General features: G+C 29.9%; 1 protein-coding gene across 2 annotated transcripts; it reads right to left on the bottom strand.

Annotated features, from left to right (window-relative positions):
- Positions 1 to 3,114: 3,114 nt before the first annotated feature.
- LOC137809573 (WRKY transcription factor 71-like) lies at positions 3,115 to 5,793 on the bottom strand. 2 transcript variants are annotated; one of them, XR_011080782.1, is made up of 4 exons: positions 4,841 to 5,404; positions 4,579 to 4,722; positions 3,492 to 4,242; positions 3,115 to 3,270 (listed from the first exon to the last, which is right to left on the bottom strand). XR_011080782.1 is itself a non-coding variant. In XM_068610685.1 (3 exons), exons 1-3 carry the CDS (start codon positions 5,308 to 5,310, stop codon positions 3,780 to 3,782), a joined length of 1,077 nt encoding a protein of 358 aa, XP_068466786.1. In that variant the 5' UTR covers positions 5,311 to 5,793; the 3' UTR covers positions 3,310 to 3,779. The 2 variants fall into 2 exon arrangements, 1 of the variants encoding a protein (XP_068466786.1); XM_068610685.1 differs by lacking the exon at positions 3,115 to 3,270 and having other exon boundaries at positions 3,310 to 4,242; positions 4,841 to 5,793.
- Positions 5,794 to 14,971: the final 9,178 nt, after the last annotated feature.

The following is a 14,971-nucleotide window of genomic DNA, read 5'->3' on the forward strand; positions in this document are numbered from 1 at the left end:
CTTTTGTGTGGGTTTAACCAATACTATATCGTCCTTTCGGAATAGACAAGAAAAAGGAAAGCAAAATTGGTTGTTTTGTTTTGGTCAAAAAGGAAAAAAAATTGTTTAGTTCCAAGAGAAAAAAAGATGATCATGTACACACGTACGCCCCTCTTAGAAGACCAAATTTGTTAGACTCATGAAAAGGGTTCAAAAACCATGGAATGCATGCTCACTATAAAGGAGTCAATGTTTAAAAAGGGTTACTTATTTAATAACACATTATCCTTTAAATTAGGAACCGCATTTAACATTTCCATTATAAAATTAGCAATATATATATATATATATATATATATATATATGTGAATAGAGATGTTCAAATGAGCCAATTTAAGAGTCGGGATAATAATGAAAGAACTAAAAAAAAGCTGACTTCTTAATGAGCTAGAAATTTTGTAACCATGCTTAATTCAATATAAATTTGACTTATTTTAAATATATTTTGTCCTCACAACTTCTTTTATATATTTATTGTAGTACAATCAAAAGTATACTGATTGGATTTACTTATTTATATTTAATCTATCTAACTAAACATTAACTATAATTAAAAATAATAATATTATATAAATAAAAATAAATATGAAAATGTTAACTTACATAATTTGCAAATAAATATGTTGAAGATTCAAACTATTCAAAAATTATATTGAACAACATTTCAATCTTAAAAAAATAAAAGTATCAATCTAAATAATTAAAAATAATAAATAATTATAATGAAAAAACTGTAAAGAGTTGTTATTAGTAAATTATGGATAAACCATCTTCAACTCGACTCAAATCTGTTTAATTCGTAAAGTTTCAATTTAATACACATTTTAAACAAATATTTTTCCAATGCAACTCAACTTAGAATCCATGATAAATTAAATTGTCTCTTGTTTTAACTTATTTTAATACTCCTTTATCAAAATAGAAATGTGAATCTCTTTTACGAAAAGGAAGGAAGGAGGTAACATAAGAGATAATCAAACTATAAAATAAGATTTTTTTTTTAAAATTTAATAGTAAAATTGTAAAGATATGTATATGTATAAGAGTTCAATCACAACATATTTAATTTATTATTTATTGTTAATAAAAAAATATTTATATAAGCTATTCCAAGTATTATGTTTATGTAGACCCCTAATTATTGTTAGTGTCTTTACTCTCGAGTCATTCTCTCAAATTACTGTCATAAACCAATATATAAAATGTTTTAGGCTTTGTTTGCAAAAGTACATGAATTATTCTATATTAAATATTTGACACCCACCCTCATGAATTATTCTACATGAACTCTAATACTAGGCCAAGGATTCCAATATCATGCCATGGACTCATATCAATATATAAATAATTTTCAATTAGGTCTCTAACAAATAAATAACTCATATAGCTTCAATAGAATCACAGCTCTTCTGCATATATAATTGTCCTACAAAATTGTAGCATTCAAAGTGTTTATTTGTAAAATAGAACACATTATTGAGATCAAAAGTATTGAACACTCTGTAAACAGTTTTTTTTTTAATTATTATCAAGAAACAATAATGGAATTAATTAATTAATAAAGGGAGTAACATTTTTTAAGTTAGAAGAAAAATGAATGATTTTAACAATTTCAGGAATTAATTAATGAGAGGTTTCTAACCAATCACTTGAATCGAGATAGGCTCCTTCTGCTTACAATATTAAGAATTAATATAATTTACTATAATATTATCTTTATTATTAGTCAAATATAAATATAAAAAAAATCAAAATTATGTAGAACCTAACTTTTTCTTTGATAAAAGAATACGAAAGCCTGATCTAATTAGAAAGTTTACTTCGGTACTGAAATTCTATTGAGGTTTTTTAAGTTTAAAAATAAGATTTAGTATTTAAATAGATGCAAGTTTTAGTCTAATAATGAATACATTGTGTACACAATATTTAACATGTGCTATGTTTATTTATAATTGTTTTAGTTGTATAAATATCATAAAACTTTAATTATGTATAAATACTATAAATAAGCTAATAAATACTGAATAAATTTTCTTTTAATTGTTTATTAAGTTGGTACTTGGTTAAACAACCATTTCTATAAACTCAAGCCTAACTAATTATTTTTGAAATAGGTTAGGCCATGGGTCTTTTAATGAATCATCTCACTTAATTTCATCCTTGCATATATATATGGCTTGTTCACACCTTCTTGGCTCTTTGTCAGCCACAAAGTTTTTCTCTGATCTCAAAGCAATTTTTTTTTATTTCATGTCAGAAAGTAAATGAATTATCATGGATCATTAAAAAATCTGAGTCATTCATTTATAAAATAATATTACGAATAATGAATTAGGTAGATGTTGTGGAATACAATTCCATTTACATGAAGGCTTCTAAGCCATGATGATGTTAAATTTAGACAAATTCTAGCTTTATGAAGCTTTTAGTTAATCTTTCACACACACAAATATATATATATATATATATATATATATATATATATATATACACACACACACATAACAGATCATGCTCTGTTGACCCCAAAAAGAAGAAAAAAAACGAAGGAAATTTCTATTTCACAATACTAAGCAGCTTTGTTTTACTTTGACCATTAAAGATATGTTAGGCAAACGTAAAAATCATTTTATGGTTTCCCTTTCTAAGAGTAAGCAAAGGCAATAATTTTCATTATTCAGAAAGCCAATATATTTTGGGTTTTGCTGCTATTCCTCAAATTTTCTTTGAGTCTGCTGGAGATTACTTGTCCTTTGGTTAAATAAATAAAAAACTATTTATATAAGTTTACCTGCCTCGGACATAATTTGAGAGTTCCTCTTTTTGTAGGTTAATTATATGATAATTATAAGGGTCTAGTTTGAAGATTTTGTTTTAGGAATACATTATAACACTATTAACAAATCTAATATATAGATGAAATTTATGAGTTGTAGATTTATTTTAAAAAGTTAGCAATATTCTCTAACTTTTTCTGACACATATTTTAATTAAATTTTTTTAAAAAAATCAGAAAATGGAGACATTAAACAAAAAAGTAAGAGAAAGACTCAAAAAAATTGCGATTAATAATAATTAAATAAAAGAAGTGAGAAGAAAAGCTTCATTGATTTATAATAATTTCATCTGATAGTGTTGACATTTCTCTTAAAAAAATCTCTCTCCACAAATAATGGAATACCTTTTCACCTGGTGCCTCAAGAATGGCTTTAAACAAATCTTGCACAAGTTCTTGAAGCCATCATAAGGAGGAAAAGAATGCAAAATGGAGAGAAACAATGTCCACCGACCCATGCATATATGAAGTAATATTTCAATCAGATCAATAACGTTACACCAGTCATTGGATATATGCGAAAATCTCAAATGAGCTGCATGCATACACATGACCAATACACATAAAAAAGATCTTGTTTCTAAGTACAAGTACTTATATGAGCCTAAACACGTACCCCAAGTTTTTTTCCTTCAAACCAGTCTCCACCCACTATAGCAGATCGATGTCAAGCCAACCCACTTCGAAACAAAGAATCTGAAGCAGGCTAGAGTTTGTGATGATGAGTCAGGATCACATAACTAAACAAAACTATCTCTTCAAATTAACTGTATATACAAAGTGGACCATGAACAAGGCCAAAAACTGATATATAGATATAGATATAGGTATAGATATAGGTATCACACATATATAAGAGGAAGATTAAGGGAAAAAAAGTGAGTAGATGCATGGTTGGTTTGAATTAATTCTGGGGGTGTGTCTTGTTGTGGAACATGGAAGGGACTATGTCTTGAAGGAGACCATATTCAGAAGGAAGATACTGGTTGTGAAGAAGAGAGTTGTTAATGTTATAGGAAGAGTAAATGGAGGGAGGAGTGGCAGCAGTTGTAACAGTGGTGGTGGTGGTAGTAACAGCGTTTGTTGATTGTGTGGAGAAGAGGGTGTTGTGAAAGTGATGGTGAGGGTGGTGGTGATGCATGTGAAGGAAGAGATCTTGAGGGAAGTTTGACCCGGCTGCAAGTGGAGTTGGTGTGGCGAGCAAAGAAGGTGTGAACATTCCTGCGGCCGCATTCCCTCTCAGCGATGTGGGGACCGGATGGTTGTGCTGACCTTCATACGTTGTTATCACAGTGGTTGGGTCCTGAAATGACCTCTCCACGCGTTTCTTCACTGTGCACTTCTGTGTAGTGCACCTGTAGTAGCTCCTGCAATATTCATTCACCACCATCATCATCCATCAAAATACCTCACTTCACACATTTGAAGCCATTGTGTGAAGTCTACGGACAAATAACCAATAATGAGGTCTAGTTTGATTTTCCTTTTGTTGGTTTTCGTTAGGATTCAATCGGGAGGAATAATAATGTCTCTATTAATAAGTCATATTAGAAACAGATTAATTATATTTATCTGAAATGTAAAGATCTAAGAGATTGATGGAACTATAATAACATCAGCGGCAAATGGAATTTGTGTGAAATCTAGCTAGGCTTGATTTTGATCTTATTTGGGTGCAAGGAAAGGGAAAAACGTGTTCATACCTTGGGTAAGGGCTATTCTTGACAGCTTTCTGTCCATATTTTCTCCATCTGTATCCATCTTCAAGGTGATCAACCTCACTCTTGGTCATGAAGGCAAACCTTGGCTCCTTCTGTTTCTTCTCTCCTTTCTTCTTATCCTTGTGCCTGTAATTTAAAAGCAACAGATTATAAGTTGCACCATTTAAACATAAACAAGAGAAATATATAAAAACGGGGGGTTGAGCTAGATCAGGTAAAGAAAATGAGAAAAAAAGTGACTCACCCTTTCTTAGAGTTTTCTCCTCCTCCTCCTTCTTCTTCTGGTTTCACCTGCCTATCCTTTTTGCTCTTTCCTGAATCTTCTTCAGCCCCAGCCTCAGAAGATGAAGAAGAGATAGACGAGTTAAGGGTCGCAAGGGTTTCACTTCCACCACTGCCAACACCTCCATCTCCTCCTTCTGCAGGCTTGTGGTTTCCTTCAACAGATGAGAAAACCTCCGATGAGGAAGGAGAAAGGCCAAAGGAAGTTGCAAGAGAATTGTAGTCCATGGCCCCTTGCAAACAGTCAGTGAAGGTCATGTAGGAGGGATCAAAGGGTTGTGAATCATATGGTGTTGAACCTGCAGGGATTAAGGAAGAGGAAAAGTGCTTTTCGTACATGTCAGATCCTCCTCCTCCTGCTCCTGTGCCCTGCTGATTGTTGTGGTCTAGGACAAGGTCCTGGTAGTAAAGTTCTTTAGGTTCAACAGACATGAAGAAGAAAGAGAAGAGAAGGGAAGAGAAGAGAAGAAAAGAGTAGTAGTGTGTGAGGTCGCGTATGCTTGGTGGGACTATGTAGCTTATCTCTTGAAGTTATTAATGCGTGTATTTATAAGATTAAAAAAAAAGGAAATAGAAAAAAGTCTTTGGGTTTGAATGGGGAGCTGCTATGGTCACTTTTAAAAGGAGGTTGACAAAATAGCTTCCAATCAGAAGACCAGAAAGTGCTTTCTCATACGGAAACATTTTCAGTCATGTTACTTCCATTAAGGAAACTCATCCATATTAGTTATGGAGACAGGGTGATTCTCACTGGAGCCTCCCTCTCCTATAAATAAATCAACTATCTATTGCTTCTAACTATCCAACAACAACAACAAATTATACCTATTAATCTAAACGTTTCTTATTAATTCCTTAACTAATCACACTCTCGGCTAAATATGCATTAAAATATAATATGAGAATTCCCTGGTCAAGACTAAATGTAGAGTTTTCTTATATAAAATTTAACCACTCTTATGTAATCTCAATTAATATTTGGCATAACCGAATCTTCAGCCTTTTGAAACTCAAAGAGTTGCAATAAAAATGTGGGTTCATTTTTTAAATTTCCTTGACTATTCAGTCCAATTGGGAGTCTTCTAAAAACCAATAGCTTTTCTTTTCAACCCAAAATTATAAAAAAATGAAGAAGAAGAAGAAAGTTTCTGTGTTCTCTCCACCTTGTTTGCCGAAATCCATGAAACCAGTAATTCCATGTGTAAAAAACAAAAATATAGACTAGAATCCGAGGTGGTCTCACCCAGTTAAAATCTGTAGCCGCTGCTCTTGTTTCCATTTTTTGGTTCAGTAGGAAAAGAATAGTCAAATGAAGCATGGTTGACTGTGATATTATTTTTACGTGATTCTCATCTCTTTTTCTAGACATATCCAAGTGGCTGTTCTAAACACTTTTCAATCCTCTAAAATTTCTGCACTCTTGCCAAGGAACATATCCATCCACACTGTTTCAACATTTTAAGGGATTCAAATCATTTTCATTCCATATATTACAGATTTGTTTCTGTTTCTCTAATTTTGAAATTAAACAATTTAATCTATCATTAATATATATTTAATCCATCATAACCACTGTTATCAAATCTATTATTAATATTTATGCAGATGGGTAATTAACAGTACTATTAATAAATTAAATGACATATTTAATAAAAAAAAATGGAAAGAATGAATAAAAATTATAATTCTTAAATTTAGTTAAATTTTGGAATCTTTTGTGAAATTAAAATGTTAGATGAAGAAGGTGTGAAGGTTAAACACAGATTAAATTAGGGTGCAACATTGCGAGTCCACAATTTATACATACATCACGTGTAAAAAACGGGGACGTTCCGTTTAGATTGGGCGCGTGTGGTGGAGGTGGTCGAGGAGCGCGTGGAGAGAGGGTGATTAGTGAGTGTTGAAGTCAATGATTCAAACTTTTGGACTTATAAATTAGAAAATACAAAATTTGGTTTGGGGATAATAGAAAGGTCACACGTGTCTGGGACTGGCACCGGCTTTTGACCGTAGCCGACACAGTGATAGGCACGTGGCGTAGACGGTGTGTGGGTTTGTTCTGCTGACGAGGTGCCTACGTCAGCATCTACAATCTACTATTGAGGTTTGGCCATGAACATTATTATTGCATGGCCATGCCATTCACACATCTTCTCCTTAATTTGGATTTCATCATCTCCTTTTTACTCCTTTCCCTTTCACTCCCTTTGTTTTTTCTTTTTCTTTTTCTTTTTCTAGCTACTACACATGCTTTACGTAAACCCAATCCAACACAATGCTTGCTCCAATAATAATAATAATAATCAAATCAAGCCAAACTTTGCCCTTGCTAAGAAGGGTACCTTTTATTTTGTACATAGAAAAAAAATTCAAAATTGAAACCAATCATGTTGATGTTGATGATGATTATGGTGTATATGTTTGCCATAGATGCCGGAGAAGATAGATAGAAATGATAGTGTAGTTTGCAGTAAGTTGGCACAGTCCAATAATGATGTTAATGGGAGAAAGTCCTATAAGGTCATAATCCAAGAATAACACTTCAAGCTTTTGTAACGAATACCAACCCTATTTTAATCTTATGTTTTCTCTCCTTTGTCCTCCCCCATGATTAATTAAACATTAATTTAATTAAAATTGACAACTCATTTGTGTTCAATGCACCTCATTAACTACATATTAAGAACCATATTAACCTTAACATGAATATTGTTGCACCTTCATTAATGGTTTTTCTTGTTGCCGCATCTTCCTGCACCTTTCTAGTTCTTCTTCATCTTCACTGACCCATAGAGTAAGAAAATTCAAGACTCAAGTGCTTCTGTTGACCCCATAAAATAAAATAAAGTGCTTTGCAACATGAAAATATGTACTAGGGGAGAATCTTCAACGACCAATAGAGACCCCCCTACAAGTATATTTATTAGTTTAGCATGATGTCTAAATATTAAAATGTCTCTTATTTTTTATTTTATTTTTAGGAATTCAACACATGTAAGAGAATATTATAACAGTTCACTTAGTGTTTTTCTTTATACTTTTGATTAAGTTTAAGTAATAAAACTTTTGTTTGCTTAATTGTATTTTTGTGTGTTTTAGTATGCTGTTTTAGTTCCACTAATTTTAATTGTGTCAATTAGGTTAGGTATAACAAATGTGGAATTGTAATATTTCATATTCAATTATGTTAATGCATATATTTGCATAATTTTAATTTTCCTTGCCATTCGAAATTTAGTGATTTGACAATGACTTATGATAATTTTAGAGAGTAAAACATATAACTCCAACTCTCCGTAGAACAGATTAATAAAATTAGATTAAAAAGGGATTAATGAGCATTAATTTGCCTATACATGTGGGGGGGAAAAACAAAGCACAACTCAGAAGAGAAGTACAAAGAAGATATATTACAGGAAAATGTTTCCCATTCAGGTTTTATAGAAGAAAAAAAAAACAAAGAGAATATGGAAAGAGATTTGCATGTTGTTTTGCTGTATATAGCCACATTTTGATACAATTCCAATATGAAAAAACTATAATTTGAGATGAAAAGTACAATTAAACTAAACCTAACCAATTAGCTATAGTTTAAGAGAAATAAATAAATGTAAAAAATGGTACATGCTAAATTGTGATATGCTTAATGTAATAAAAGTCAAACAGGTTATTTTAAAAAAGTAATTTAAAAAAAAAGTAAATTTTAAAATGATAGATACAATATGAACATTTTTCTCCATCTTCTCCCATGTGTTTGCACTATAAAACAAAATGAATACTGCAACTCAATTATTGACTCAACCAACAGTGAGTAGTTTAGTCATTCAATAAAATTAGGATTGTATGTGATACTACTTTTTTAATTACCAAGAAATATTCTCTATCGAATACTTCTATCATAAGTTTAAACAGATACTGAATAAGTGCATATGTAACCCATTTAGGTTTTTATATTATAATATAAATAAGAGTCTTTAGATACTGAATTGATTTCAATTGATCATAAAAGAAATCTCATGCAACTTAAATTTTCCCTATGTTAATAATAAATTATTTTATTCTAAAAATATGATTTGATTCACTAATATTATATTATTATGAAGAGAGTATATATAGAGTTATTTTGGTGTTGTATATACATATTGAAATGTTTGTTATTCTTATTATGGGTAAGTTTTTGTGATTCATGCATTGGATTATATATTCTTAGCTATAAGCATAAAATAATTCTTAATAAGTTGTTTAAAAATTCCTTACACACTTTTTTTTAATTTTTTAAAACTGAATAAGAATATATTAATCAATTATATACTAAAATATATATTTTTATCAAAATATCCTCACTTTTGAAAGATTACATATGGATTCGTAAATAGTTAATTATATTAATGGATGTTCAAAATACTATTTGCACAAATAATCAATTATTATTCAAAATAATCAATTAATTAGTTCATGATGGATGTCCATATTTACTCAAGAACACAATAATCTATCATCACTTGTAATAATTAATTAAATGTACTTTTCGAAAGAGTGTAAAGTTTTCTCTCAAATTTAAAAAAAAAATACATAGATTTAATTAAGTTGATTACTTTTACCTTATATGAAGAGATTTCAAGATTCTTAAAAGAAAAACAATATTTTTGAACAATATTTTGGATCTGATTGAATTGAATAGATTCAGATTGCTTGGTTGATTTTTAAGAACAGAAATACATCTCAAAATAGATCTGATTGAATTGAATAGATTCAGATTGCTTTTCTCAATATTTTATTATTATTAATTAGAAAAATTGAAAAATTAGAGGAAAAGTTGTTTGAGAAAAATATCTTTTGCACCAATTTACCCTTTTTTGTAATGTATAATCTCTTTATTTTTTTACATTTGTGTATTTTTTTAGTTATCCAAACTTGTTGATCCAAAAATGGTTGATACTCTCAAACCTTAATGAGGGTACTATGATAAATTGAGCTTATTTTTAGGATAAAAATTATTTTTTTAAAAAAATTAAAATGTTTTTTTTTCTTGAATTAATTGATAAAGATATTTGGGATGAAATGATTAATGGTCCTTGTGTAATTTCTTTTGCTTTTAAGCTTGATGAGTTTTATCATGTTTTAATGTGTTCAAATGCAAAGGAGCGATGAAGTATCCTTGAAGTCATTCATGAAGTAATCGAAAAAGAAAAACATTTAAAGAAGAACATTATCATTCAAGAGTATGAGATGTTTAAGATGCTTTAATTATTGCAAAGAGGTTCACATATAGTAAATCATCCACTAGCCCTTAGAAAGAAGTTTGCCAAAGAGAACTCAATATCAAGATTTTGAGGAGTTTGAATAGAAAATAACAACATAAGGTCACCATAATATATCTAACTTCTATGAATATAAGATCACTATTTGATAAGTTAAGAGAACACAAATTAGAGCTTGGAAGACTAAAGGAATAAGAGGAAGGTGAAAAGAAGAAACATAACCCTAAAAGTTGACGTGGTTAAATAAGATTCAATGGAAGAAGATAAATATTTAGATTAATTCAGATAGTGAGAACTTGTACTTATTGGATAAATAATTTTCAAAGTTCTTATAAATTAAAAACAAAAACAAGTTTTCTCAGTACAAAAATTGTCTTCAAGAAGGCTGAGAAAGAATTTGCATACACATGTTTTTTTAGTATGGTAAGTAGCGTCATATTAAACCTATTTGACACTCATTTATCATGAAACAACAATTTGAGGAAAAGATACTTTGAAGAACAAAAAATGCTACATAGCAAAGGAAGACAACGACTCTATGTCTTCTATAAACTCAAGTGAAAGTGATGAAGAAGCTAATTTGTTTCTCATGGCTAACTATGAAAAAAATTAGTAACAATGTAAGTAATTCTAACTTTGAATTCGAAAATAGTACCTTCATGATTTTCACATTGGATTCGAAAATAGTTTTGTGCTTAACATTGTTCTTAAATGTAATGAAAACAATATTGATCTTTGGCATTAGAGATTAGGTCATCCTGGTAGCAAAACTATTGAATAGATTTGTAGAATTTTTTCCTTTGTGCACTCTATTTCTAAAATTGCTTGTGATACTTGTCATTTTTCCAAACAAAATGAACTACCTTTTTGGCAAAGTAATACACATTCTTTAAATGTTTTTAATCTGATTCATGTTGATATTTAGGGACCTATTGGAATTGCTTCTATTCATGGGCATATGTATTTCTTAACTATTGTTGATGATCATATTAGACACACTTGAATATATCTTATGAAATCAAAAGCTAAGACTAGAAACCTTTTATCCAATTTTTTCATGTATGCTAAAAAACAGTTTAATCTTGATATCAAAATTATAAGGTTTGATTATTGTAAGGAGTTTGATTTCATTGAGTTATATGATAAGCTTGAGATCTTGCATAAAAAATCTTGTGTTGAAACTTCTCAACAAAAAAATTTTTGTTGAGAGAAAACATCAATATATCCTTAACATAACTCGCGGTCTTATTTTTCAATCTAGACTACCTAAATCTTATTGGTCGTATTCTGCTGCACATGTTGTTTACTTAATAAACAAATTACCTTCGATTGTTTGAACCCAGATCTAGAAAGTATGTTTTTCTTGGATATAAATTAGGTATAAAAGGATATGTTTGACTGGATACTAAAAATAGGAAAATCTTTACCAACCAAAATGTTATCTTTTATGAAAATATATTTTCTTATAAAAATTCTGATGATACTTTTAATATTAACCAAAATTATGATACTCAAAACATTATTGATTTTTTACTAGAATTTCTAGTCAATGAAAATATCAATTTTGTTGGCATTGATAAAAGGTTAAATGATTCTGAAAATCGTATTTTTTCTGTAAATGAGAATCAAGACAACAACAACAAAAGGACATTAGAAATAATGAAGAGACACACAATCAAGAAAGTGAAGTTTAGGGATGGCAAAGCGGGCCAGCCCGCCCCGCATTGGCCCGTCCCGCGCTTGGCCCGCAAAAATGCGGGACGGGTTGACCCGCCCCTCATAGTTATTGCGGGCTAGAATTCCCGACCCGCCCCGTATAAGAGCTGGCCCGCAGGTTTGCGGGCCAGCCCGCGTTCTTTTTTTTAAAATTAAATATTTATTTTTTTACCTTTTGTTATTAAAAAATTGTCAAATTAAACCTATATATTTGTTATTATCAAACCTAATTTTTTTTCCTTCCTTTTCAAATATAGTCAAACATCAAAACATTAAAAATACCTAATTCCAAAACATTAAACATAAACATTAATTCAAAAACATTAAACATAAACATTATTGACATTATTCCATTTCAATAACATTGGATGCCACCTTAGTAGAACCTTCATCCATTTTTGCATAATTATAATCTTCCCCGTCATCTGCATATATTAAAACAATGACAATTAATTAATTAATTTTTCATAAAAATAATACAATTAAAATAAGATAACTTTTGGCTCAATTGATGGTTTGGTCATGGGTAACTTCTAAAATACCCTATGCTTACTTCTCCTTCTCTAACTGGTGTCTTGCTCCTTTATCGTGTTTGAAATTGATTTAATTGGCATGACCCAGTTTAGGTTGCCCTGCTGCTACTAAGTGTCAATATTTTTTTCTTGTGGGTTTGCGGGCTAGCCTGCCCTGCCCCGCAACTGGCCCGCGCGGGTTGCGGGCTAATGCGGGGCGGGCTAATGCGGGTTAGCGGGTTGAAAAGGTCATCCCGCCCCGCGTTTTTTACCTGCGGGCCGTGGGCCGGCCCGCATGGCCCGCCCCGCTTTGCCATCCCTAGTGAAGTTCAAGAAGCAAGTCATGAGAAAACTACAAATACTGATTTGAGAAAATCCACCAAACAAGATACCTTCATTCCTAAAAGACTATCATCATCAGGTTAACACTTCCATAGTCAATTTATATGATAAAAACATTTTTAAAACCTCATATCCTTTATCATCAATTTTATTATATAAACATTTAAATTATACTATTAGTGTATCCTCTAATACTGAATCACACTAAACATAACTAACGATTTAAAATTGGTACTCTCAATAGAAATTGTTCAAAGATTAACCTATTTCTCTTCTTAAATAACAAAACAAGCAAAGGAATAAAAAAATAGAACATGCATGTTATGTAACACATACTTGGTAAGTTATTTTTTTTAGAAACGTTTATTTAAACTTTAAAGAGGATTTATAACATTTTAATATCATGAAAATCTCAGTCACAAGAATAAGAAAAAATATTGTGAAAGCCAACCACAACAATTAATAACTTCAATTAAAATCAATAACAAAATAAAATTAGTAAAGCATATTGCAAGCAAAAGGAAACAATTAACATAATGCGAAACTAACCAAAAAAATTGTAATAAACAAAAGCTTTCGGCTCCCACGATCCACTTCAACTGTTACCACGTCGAAACTGAATCCAAACCAGAGAGAAGAATTTTACGCATAAGAGAAGTAGCGATAAGAGTTTTGTCAAAGTGTGTGATTTGAGAGTTTTTTTTTTTTTTATAAACTTATTAATTCTGAAATTATATGAATTTCTGCTGGATTTAATCACACAATCATCAGTTATATTTATATGAAAAAAATGATTTCTAATCAACAGTATTGATGGCAAACACATGTTGCATTTTGAACCTCAATATTATACATACTTTTAATATAAATTTATGTCATGTATTAAAAACAAGATCTGAATATAAGAGCAAAACACTTCAAGGAAAAAGGAAAATCATAAGCAAATGAAGAAATGAGATAGAAGATTGTAGAAATACGTTGGAAATCAATTCCTTTAATTGTCATTATGTTGGAATGCTTTTATATAAGTGGATTTTACAAATGTATTATTCTAAAATTTAAAAATATAAACTTCCAATAATTTTTACTTGCTTATTCTTTTTATAAACAAAGAATGAATCTATATTTAAGAGTTACTCCAAATCCAAATGCACAAGGATCTAATATCACAAAAATCTTACTATAAATCTTCTCAAAATTATATTAGTACAGTACCTTTCACATAGCTTAGATCTAAGACTCCAAACAAAAATTAGTCATGATTTAAAAAAAAAACGTTTTGTAATAATTTATATATGACTCATTTTTCTAATAGTTGCTTCATTGATTTTTTTTAAAACTTTTTTCAAGTTAATTTTCTTTCAAATTTGTTGAGCTTTCTCGAGTATATCTTGGGATCGATTTCTTCAATGTTAAATATATTTTAAAAATTAATTTTCTTTTTATGTGTTATTTCTCACAATATCTCACTTATCATTAATTTTTTTTCGAGATATATGATATTATTCAAATGCTCTTGATTTTTTATATATCTCCAAATCACATAATTGGTCAAATCTATGAGTCCATTGTCCCTAGCTAACAGTATTCAAGATTTTTTATAATACTTTTAAAAAATTCTTTACTATTTCAAAAAGATTAAAACCATATTAAAATATTTTATAAAATTAATGAAAAATTCTATTAAAAATAAATGAATTTTATAGCTTAAAAATTACTAGCAATTTTTTAGTGGTTAAAAATTGGTTGCTAATAGTTGTAAATTCTTGTATAGTATAAAAATAGTTTTGCACTCTACCAAAATTTTTAATGCAAGATGTATTAACAATGAATGTATTACCAATGCAAGATGTTGAAATTTCGGCAATACTCGATTTTGTATAAGGCTTGGTATCACTAAAATATCTTTTTATTAATTTTATTATTTGGTGATAAAAAAATTAATAATGAATGGTAAGAGGAAAATGGACGTGGTCAGTTGATGACTGTGGATCATAGTGAACAAGATCTAGGAATCATTTTTTGCTAAATTAATAAATAAATATTCTTCTAAATTTGAGTCTGCATAAAGCATTTATTTAAAATTTGTTGGTATTCCCTTTGGCAGCTAAATGAATGTTGCTTGAAGGAATATGATTTGGGACCATGAGTCATTGAAGTGTGTTATGGCAACTCCTGTAAAATGTTGGTATTCTTCTTTGACTTGGTCTATTGCTATGCTGGCTGGGGTATCATGTTTTCAAAAACTGCAATCATCACTTC

The sequence above is a fragment of the Phaseolus vulgaris genome, chromosome 2 (assembly GCF_000499845.2).
Source record: "Phaseolus vulgaris cultivar G19833 chromosome 2, P. vulgaris v2.0, whole genome shotgun sequence".
Classification (NCBI taxonomy): Eukaryota; Viridiplantae; Streptophyta; class Magnoliopsida; order Fabales; family Fabaceae; genus Phaseolus; species Phaseolus vulgaris.